We start from the raw sequence: 9,143 nt of genomic DNA on the forward strand, positions 1-9,143 counted from the left end.
CTAGTGCATTCAGTCATAGACACAAATCAAAAGATCAAAGCCTCTCTAAGTCTCAAATTCATTCCAACCACCTAGTGACTTGAGAGAGAGTGTGTTCGTGTTCATTTGCGCTCTTGTTGCTTGGATCGCTTTCTTCCTTCCTCATTCTTGTTCCCAAGTGACTTGTAATCAAAGCAAGAGACACCTAAGTATGTGGTGGTCCTTGCAGGGTCTAAGTGACCCATGTGATTAAGGAGAAAGCTCACTCGGTCTAAGTGACCGTTTGAGAGAGGGAAAGGGTTGAAAGAGACCCAGTCTTTGTGACCACCTCAATAGGGAGTAGGTTTTTTAGAACCGAACCTCGGTAAAACAAATCACCATGTTCATTCGCTTGATTTCCATTTGATTTGTTTTCCCTCTCTCTCTCGGACTTGATTTAAGTTCTAACGTTAACCCCGACTTGTAGTGTGTATTTAAAGTTGTAAATTTCAGATTACGCCTATTCACCCCCCTCTATGCGACTTTCAACTCCAGTCGGTACAAACAATGCCATAGAGGCTGTTTGGACCCCGATGGGAGCTAGAGCCTAAGCCCACCACCGCCGGGGCCTTGGGTATTAAGCCATCGTATCCTTCAAGCACCAGTGCCACAAGATACAGGGCACCCATCAATATCGTGAAATATTCGAGAGAATCGAACCCCAGTTTATGGCTGGGGATTATTGGCTAGCATGCCATGCAAGAGGAACGAATCATGATGACTTCATAATCCGCAATCTCCCCCTGTACCTAGCAGACTCAGCGTGGGCATGGTTGGAAAACTTGAGGCCCGGCTGCATTCAAAACTGGACCGACATCGAAGAGATTTTTATGGGGAACTTTCAAGCACGTACGTTCGCCCCTGCAGAGCAAACGACGCGCGAAGGAGGGGAAGGAGGAGAAGGGCTTGGTGGCTACGACTTTGACATGGATGGCACGCTCGTGGTGGCAGAGCATGGCGAGTGGGCGTTGGTTGCCGAGTTCGGTGGAGCTCCTAAGCCGGATGGATGACGCGAACGATGCAAAGCGGTTTTAAAGACACACAGAAGGCTTCAACATGGGGGAGGAGTGGAGGACGCACTAAAGTGCTGCATTAAAGGAGTAGATATATGACACGATGTGAAACATAGGAAGTTATTTATTATATTCACTTCATCTTAAAATAATTATCGTTCTTAATTTTGAAAGAGTCAATTATTCTAATTTGAGCCAAATATATAAAAATTAGTACAATGACTACGCATTGCGACGACGCACAATCATATTTCATACCCATCAAAAACAAATGTAATATCAAATATTAAATAGAGAAGAATAAATATCACACTTTGTCTTAGCCAAAAGATAGAGAGATACGAGTCCGAAAATAGTCCAACCCCTTTTTTATAGCTAGCTTGGTGGTTTGTCCTCTTTCAGCCGATGTGGTACTATGTGTAAGTGTTACGTTACACGTGGCTTTCTATTATGTTGGACGGTTTACTATCGTGTTGTTCTTGGATGGTTTCCCACGACCCATGTGGGTAATAGTACACTAATAGAGGCTTAGTTGTTTTCATGTCCTATGTGAGGGAGAGGAGAATAGACTTATGTGCTTATAATGACCGTCAGAGACTATCTTCAACAAATTATTCATACTTATATTTTTATTCAAACTATACTTTAAAAACATCGGTGTAAAATGGTGTTTTTAGTGACCATATGAGTAATGTACAATAGTTTGAATATGTGTATGATTATGCTTAAAAATGTTTTATTTATCGTATAGATATTAATTGTTATAACATATAATTAGATAAATCTTTAAATCTTTTTATAATATATTTAAAGATATACATTATTGGCATTATTAAAATATTAAAATCTGAAAAAAAGTTTAACCGTAGCGAGACGCACATGCACCCAAGACAAGCACCGAAGATGGCTTGACGCCCGAATCCAGACCCTCGTCTGTTATGGCGGCGGCGGAGGCGGCGCCACCGCCGATACTCGAGCTGGACCCGTCGCACGATCGAGCCGTCAGCGTTGTCGAGGACATCGTGCGTCTAGAGCGGAGGATCTTTCCGAAGCACGAATCGCTGGCGCGGTCCCTGCACGACGAGCTAAAGCGGCGGAACTCCGGGCTGATCTACAAGACGTCCAGCGCCGACGAGGGGGAGGTCATCGGGTATGCCATGTACACCTGCAACACATCCCTCTGCGCCACCATCACCAAGCTCGCCGGTGAGACACACGTCGCGATCCCCCTCTCTCTCCCTGGGTTATGTTAAGGTTATGCGGCGGAATGACCGGATCCGTGCCCCCGAAACTGCAAACTTTTGGTTTCAGTGAAGGAGAACTGCAGGCGGCAGGGCCACGGCGAGGCGCTGCTGGCGGGCGCAGTGGAGCGGTGCCGGCGGCGGAAGGTCCAGCGGCTCTCCCTCCACGTCGACCCCACGAGGACGGCTGCCGTGGCGCTGTACCGCAAGGCCGGGTTCCAGGTCGACACCACCGTCGAGGGCTACTACGCGCCTCACAGGGACGCCTACCGGATGTTCTTGGATCTGTAGTAGAACCGTCGAGGACGAGAAAACCAGCCCATGTGTTCCGGCAGCTGCTGCCGGCTTGTAGCTGGTCTGGTCTGGTGATACAATACCTCGTGAGTAGGATACAGCCAACAGCCGAGCAGGGTGGATGATTCGAAGCTGTAAGAACGATCTGCTAGAAAGTTTTCATACCACCAAGGTAATTCCCGCTGGATTCTGAAAATAATGTTTCCGTATTATATGAGCATAAGGTTTCAGTAACTGCAACTGTAGTTAGGATATCACTTTGGCTGTATGGTAGTAATTCAGTTCATAGATGCTGCCACATCAGTTCCTCCTCCATTGTCAAGGTAGCTCGGCAAGAATTTGGTGGACAATTTTGACCTTATGGTAACTAAGAGATGTTTACTGATAGTAGCTGGCTAACGCCACTGACACAGAGAAAATCGAAAGCCCAATCTGATTCAGCATCGATTCAAGTACCCCTTAGGCAATGCTGATTCACAGCAGGAGGGAGCAAACCAATCCCGCAAGTGTGCCTGGCCCATCGGAAGGCCGATGCGCTGGAGTCTCGGAGAACACCCAGCGGGCAGTGCCTATGCAAGGCCGGCGGCGGCGACGGCGGGTCAGCTCACAGGAAGATTGCTCGGGACGGACGGAGAGGGAGGCTTTGCGTCAAGGAAGAAGTCGTTGGTGGTACTCATTACCCAGTGGTCATGTTCAAACTCTTATCCACCTTTTTTTTTTGAAAGGGGTCTTATCCACCTCATTTAGGCTTTGTTCGGTTAGCTCTCAATCCATGTGGATTGAGCGAGATTGGATGGATTTGAATCTCAAATAAGTCAAACTTCTTCTCAATTTTTTCCAATCTCATCCAATCCATGTGTTTTAGAAATAACCGAACAAGCCCTTACAGGGTAGAATAGAATACGGGAGTGGATTATCCATGGGTGAATCTTCAGCTCAATTCACGTAGGTCTAGTAGATAACGCAAAGTTCGTGAAAAAGCACATCGACAGTGGTTACAAGAGTCCTGAGTCCAGCAAATATTTCAGTTCTAACGTGGGACTCGTTATTGTTCTCACTACGCTAATCAGAACAACGCATCGACCTCCATACCGAATCATCTCTACAACATATTTACATTTAGGACTTATTTGAATACTCTCGTATTCACCTTGATCCATATGTATTGAGGTGAGATGAGGTGTAAATTAGTTTAAGTTACACTTCAATTCATCCTACTACATTAGTGAATACAAGAGTATTCAAACAAGTTTCGTTAACAGGAGTTTTTAAATACAAGAGTTGAACTCAGTTGTTTGAACTCAGCTGACTAAAAGGCAGGGAGTGCAAAACGCATGGAATACAAAAAAAAAAAACAGAACCCGGTCTTTCAGGTGAGAGCCGAATATTCTGACCAGCTAGACTACAACGGATTGTGTTAGAACTCATTAATTTTTGTCTTTAGATTGTATCCAAGCTGTCTATTCGTGGAATCGTGTGATGGTGTAAGAGCATCTCCAACAACGTGACCTATAAAAATGCCCTATAATTTGAAAATAAGTATATTTTATAGAATTTAGGGCACCAACAAAACACCTCGCTCCAACAGTAAAGCCCCAAATCTAGATTATAGGGCAGCCCACTACGGTGTAGTATATTTGAGTCACTTGAGAGGGTGCTCTATAGTTTTTTGACAAAAATTTATGAAATAGGGCACTGTTGGAGTAGTTTTTCCAGTGTAGAGCCCCATATTTCAATTTGAGGCACTAGTTTGAGATATTGTTGGAGATGCTCTAAGTATGCCTACAAGGGAGGGTAATATGGACTTACTTGAGTGACCAGCGGCTATATATATATATATATATATATATATATATATATATATATATATATATATATATATATATATATATATATATATATATATTTATCGAATATGCAAGAGAGCTACATATATTATTAATAAGAGAAAAGAGCGGAGGCTCCAAAAACATACAAGAGAAAGACGTACTCACGCAGAAACAAAAAACTTGTAGTGATAGTTTTCTTCCGTTAGGTTAATCATTATCCAATGTGTATGCATGGATAAGATTGGAGAGGGTGAGATACAACATCTAAACAGATTGATGATATGGACAGCTAGCGTGGACAACGAGACAAGTACGAGTATGTCCATACCCTCAGTGGCAGATAGTCCAAAATTTATCAAGACTCCATCTCATCACTTCTTAGACGCTCAATCAAAAATAAACAGGAGCCGGCGCAGAGGACAAAACGGACCCTACCCCCCTTGCCAGCACGACGACTCGGGCAGTTTGCCTACCGGATCCTTGTTTATTTATCTTAAATTGCTTAGATGCTTTATGTGTTAATAATCCAGTTCTAATTTTGACTCGCACAATTTCTCCAGCAAGAGTCAAGTAGTTCAGCTTGCTGGACATTTTTGGAGAATTCTGATACTTTTATACCTTATTACTAGTAGATCCAGACTAATTAAGTATAGAGAGCATTCTAACATTGCAGCAGAAACCTTCCAATGCCCAGAACTTTGCGTTGCTTCGCTAATGGAAACATGAGAAAGACACAAACGGCCCTGCCTCCATTTGGGGCAAGCACAGTCCCCTATTAACTGAGCCAAGTCAGATATGTACAGAGTGGCTGCATATGATTAAAGATGCATGCAGGCACTAAACAAGTTTCTAAAGCACCACCGGAAGGCTTTCGGTTCCAAATCAGTTCAGGCACTTCCAAAAGCTTGAGCAAAGCATGAAAATGGAGGACATGGGGGCATAAGATTAACTGGAGCTGGGCACTGGCTGAAGGTCGTCGGGAAGGTCGCGTCGGAAGTCATTTGATGTGGGAATCATACACGCTGAAGATGACGTCTGGGACAATCAGAGGCAGCTTGCTTATGTACATGAACAGCCGTCTGAGGTTCTCGCTCGACACCGTCTCCATGTCGACCACATCTTGGTCCTCAACATAGATCCACAGGTCACTAGGACAGGTCTTCTTCAGGTTGTCACGGCAGAATGGGCAGGACTGCGATCTTGAACTCCTGTAGGAAAACCAATGTTATCGTCAAAGTATGGTATCTGGAACATAGACAGCATTCAATCTTAATGCTGATATAATACAATGAACCCTGAAACAAGACATTCAGAAATTCAGTCGAAGTTAAGCTGAATGAAAAGGTTACACTGGCAAAAAGAACACAGACAAACCACAAATATTATTGGAACACCTAGTACACAAGATCAATAAATCGCAGACACCCACCATCAGGGCTTGCTAACATACAAAGCTACTATTAATTATGATCGGCAGGGCCACAAGTTTAATGAGCTAAATTGTTAGCTGCAGTGAACAAAGGAATAATGTGCCTTCATAGCCTAGAACCAATTGGCCGTAAACATAGTGCACGGTCTATACAAGAAGATGGATGATTATGTGCGTGGATTGGACAAAAATGAAAAATCAATACTTGACTCGGCACACCAGTCAGATTCCTCTTTGCACTGAAGGAATGGCAGAACATAGTTCAAAAAATCCAGGTGGTGAATCGCCACATTTACCCTACTTACTGTAGTTGGCAAAATCAGATGAATATCACAATGCCACTTTCCAACGACCACTTCATTTTCAGAATGATACAGACAGTGGGAAAGCATGTAAATGAATACAGATCTGCTTCACAGAGCACTATTTTTTTTAAAGAACCGGCATGAGATCTGCCTGTTGTATTAAGGGGGTGTTTGGTTTCTAGGGACTAATTTTTAGTCCCTCCATTTATCCCATTTTAGTACCTAAATTTCCAAATAGAGAAACTAAAACTCTATTTTAGTTTCCATATTCAGCAATTTATGAACTAAAATGGAATAAAATGGGGAGACTAAAAAATAGTTCCCTAGAAACCAAACATCCTCTAAAGAGAGGAAAGACCCCAAGGGTCAAAGTACAATGTACACATGAAAACAACAACACAACCGCACGGCAAAAAAACAATGTACACCTGAAAACAGCAACACAACCGCCCACGGCAATCAATGAGAACAATGTTTCACAGAGCACTATGTCCTGTTGATCTAATATCACTTCATTTTCAGAATGACAGACAATGGGAAAGCATGTAAATGAATACAGATCTGTTGCATAGAGCACTATATTCTGTTGAGCTAGTATCACTTCATTTTCAGAACGATACAGACAATGGGAAAGCATGTAAATGAATACGTTTCACAGAGCACTATGTTCTGTTGAGCTTGTGTGCGGAGGGGTAAGGGGTTCCACTTCCATCGTGTTTACAAGCATATAAGTTGCTGGAAAGAACAAGGAAGATGAGTTTAAGCTTATCTGTAGCTACTGTTCACAGCAACTAATGTTTAGCAGGATATATACCTTGCTATGATACAGATATGTGGAGGAATGATATAGATGAGTCATCTAGCTAAAAAGCTTGTTAATCGATAATGATAACATAAGTCTACGCAAGAAGTTTGCACTTGCACAGCAGTAAAAGAAGGGTGATTGAGATTTGAGAATATAACACTCAATGCAGTCACAGAAAACACATGGGCAGAAACTGAATCATGCACATACCAGTCCTGGTAACATCTGATACACATAGCATGGGTGCAGTTGGGCAACACAACTTTGCTGTTCATCTCCATGCAAATCCCACACTCCTCTTCCCTCTCAACATCAATATCAGATAAGGTGTCCCGTCCATCCTCATCTTTCTTTCTGTACTTCTCCATGCATACGGCCTTCTGCTTCTTGTCCTCGACATCAGTGATCCCCCTTTGCAGTTGCAGCAAAGAAGGAAATATCACAGCTGCTCATGCCGAATATATAGTAATTCTGATCAGCAATGCAGCACAAAAAAAAAATAACATAGTTAGACAAAGATGTAATAACATCATGCCCTCCTACCATAGAATTCTTTGATGCTGGATTTCCTCTCATGAGTCGACATGGTTGTTGTGCCATCCACATAAACCTGAACAATGACTCAATGAGCTACAGATTCAGCAGGGCACATCCACAATGTGAGCACGGCACCAACAAACGCGCAACAGACCTTGTATATGAGGATTCTCAGCAGACCAAGAGCCCCTGCGAGGCTGCAGTCCGTCCACTGCACCAGGAAGAGGAATATATGAGCTGCGGGACTGTACGACAGCCGCATCTGCAGGCACGCACCATCATAGTCCCGGGGAAACTCGGAGGCCCTGCTCATCCAAATAAACAACTAGCATCACTTGGCAGATCACATGCTGATGAAGCAACCCTCACCTAAAGACCACACTAGTGGACTCATCTCGTACCCTTTTCTTCTTAAGCAGAAAATTATATATAATTTAGAACGCTAAAACACATGGGAATCAGGGTTTGTTTAAACATCCTAAACACATGGGATTCCCACATGATCTACTGCCGCTTCGCCACTCGTGCGTGAACGGATAGGGCAACCACCACAACGGATCCCAATGGAGGGGGGCGAACCGGCGCTCGGTCAGTCAATCTATCACCCTCCCTGGCCGCCGCATTGCGCAACCCCGGCAGCAGGCCGAGGAGTCGGCGACGGCGCGACGCAGCCCCACCGAAACCCCCAAGCACCCGCTCGATCACGGAGGCAGACAGAGAAACGAGAAGGACATGGGCCCGTACTAGTGAACTGGAGCAGAATCGACAGGGGATGTGAGGCGGCGCTGGAATCAGGACGGGGAGAGAGGAGGGAGGCGGGCGAGAGCTGGGCTTACAGGGTGTTGGCGTGCTGGATGTCAGCTTCGAGCACCTTGATGGAGTCCCTGTACGCCTTCCGCATCCTCCTCCACCGCTGCCCTTCTCATCCAAGTGCCGCGCGCTAACGGCGACCCCCTCCCTCCTCGCCGCGACGAAGTGATCTCCCGAACCTGGCCGACCGCCGAGCGCCGGAGCCGGGGGCTTGCGATTGCGATGGGAAGGAGGTGAAGAAAGGTAGCCGGGGTCTGGCCTCTGGGTCTCGGGCACCGCGCGGTAGGGGCGGGGGTGGGGTGGGGTGGGTGGCGTGGGGGCAGCGGTGGTGGGCTTTGAGGGGAGGCCGGGAGGAGACGATGAGGGCGCGGGGCAGGGCCGGGCGTGAGTGGGCGCGGGCGTGCCGGGCGCGCAGGCAGACAGGGGTGAGCACAGCGCGCCGCGTGTGCCCGCGGCGAGCGTGGCCGCGTTCGGGATGCGTGAGAATCCCGTGGGTCTGGGCACCTGTCCCCGCCCCTGGCCGTCTGCCGGCCCAGCTCTTGTTTTACCGGTGTCCTGCCGTGGTAAAAGTATTCTTTTTTTTTTCCGTGGAAAGCAGCCGTGCAACGGACACGGACGTCGGAAGTCACCAAAAGCGGCAAGGCTGTCCCCAACAACCGTTCTGAAATAAGTAGACACATAGAATATTTTAATTTTAGAATAATTTTTAGCTACAAATTTAAAATCTGAATAATTTATAAGTTGTGCAAGTCGCCAATGCTTACTAACAATAGATAGCTTAATAACAGTTGGATACATATATAAAAATTATTTATATGCAATAGTCCCATAAACATGATGCCTTGCATTTTATTTAATGCTA

General features: G+C 45.4%; 2 protein-coding genes across 4 annotated transcripts; one reads left to right on the plus strand and one right to left on the minus strand.

Annotated features, from left to right (window-relative positions):
* The first annotated feature begins 1,860 nt into the window (after nt 1-1,860).
* On the plus strand, nt 1,861-3,417 carry LOC103643400 (putative acyl-CoA N-acyltransferases (NAT) family protein). 2 transcript variants are annotated; one of them, XR_560992.4, is made up of 3 exons: nt 1,861-2,237; nt 2,343-2,738; nt 2,980-3,417. XR_560992.4 is itself a non-coding variant. In XM_008666573.4 (2 exons), exons 1-2 carry the CDS (start codon nt 1,970-1,972, stop codon nt 2,561-2,563), a joined length of 489 nt encoding a protein of 162 aa, XP_008664795.1. In that variant the 5' UTR covers nt 1,861-1,969; the 3' UTR covers nt 2,564-3,397. The 2 variants fall into 2 exon arrangements, 1 of the variants encoding a protein (XP_008664795.1); XM_008666573.4 differs by having other exon boundaries at nt 2,343-3,397.
* A 1,665-nt stretch (nt 3,418-5,082) lies between these two features.
* Nucleotides 5,083-8,799, minus strand: LOC100126941 (uncharacterized). 2 transcript variants are annotated; one of them, XM_023302277.2, is made up of 5 exons: nt 8,308-8,799; nt 7,626-7,776; nt 7,478-7,544; nt 7,145-7,379; nt 5,083-5,690 (listed from the first exon to the last, which is right to left on the minus strand). In XM_023302277.2, the coding sequence occupies exons 1-5, from the start codon at nt 8,370-8,372 to the stop codon at nt 5,627-5,629; spliced, it is 582 nt and encodes a 193-aa protein (XP_023158045.1). In that variant the 5' UTR covers nt 8,373-8,799; the 3' UTR covers nt 5,083-5,626. The 2 variants fall into 2 exon arrangements, with proteins under 2 accessions (XP_023158045.1, NP_001306627.1); NM_001319698.1 differs by having other exon boundaries at nt 5,084-5,603; nt 8,308-8,595.
* Between the last annotated feature and the right edge of the window lie 344 nt (nt 8,800-9,143).

The sequence above is a fragment of the Zea mays genome, chromosome 1, assembly GCF_902167145.1.
Source record: "Zea mays cultivar B73 chromosome 1, Zm-B73-REFERENCE-NAM-5.0, whole genome shotgun sequence".
Lineage (NCBI taxonomy): Eukaryota > Viridiplantae > Streptophyta > Magnoliopsida > Poales > Poaceae > Zea > Zea mays.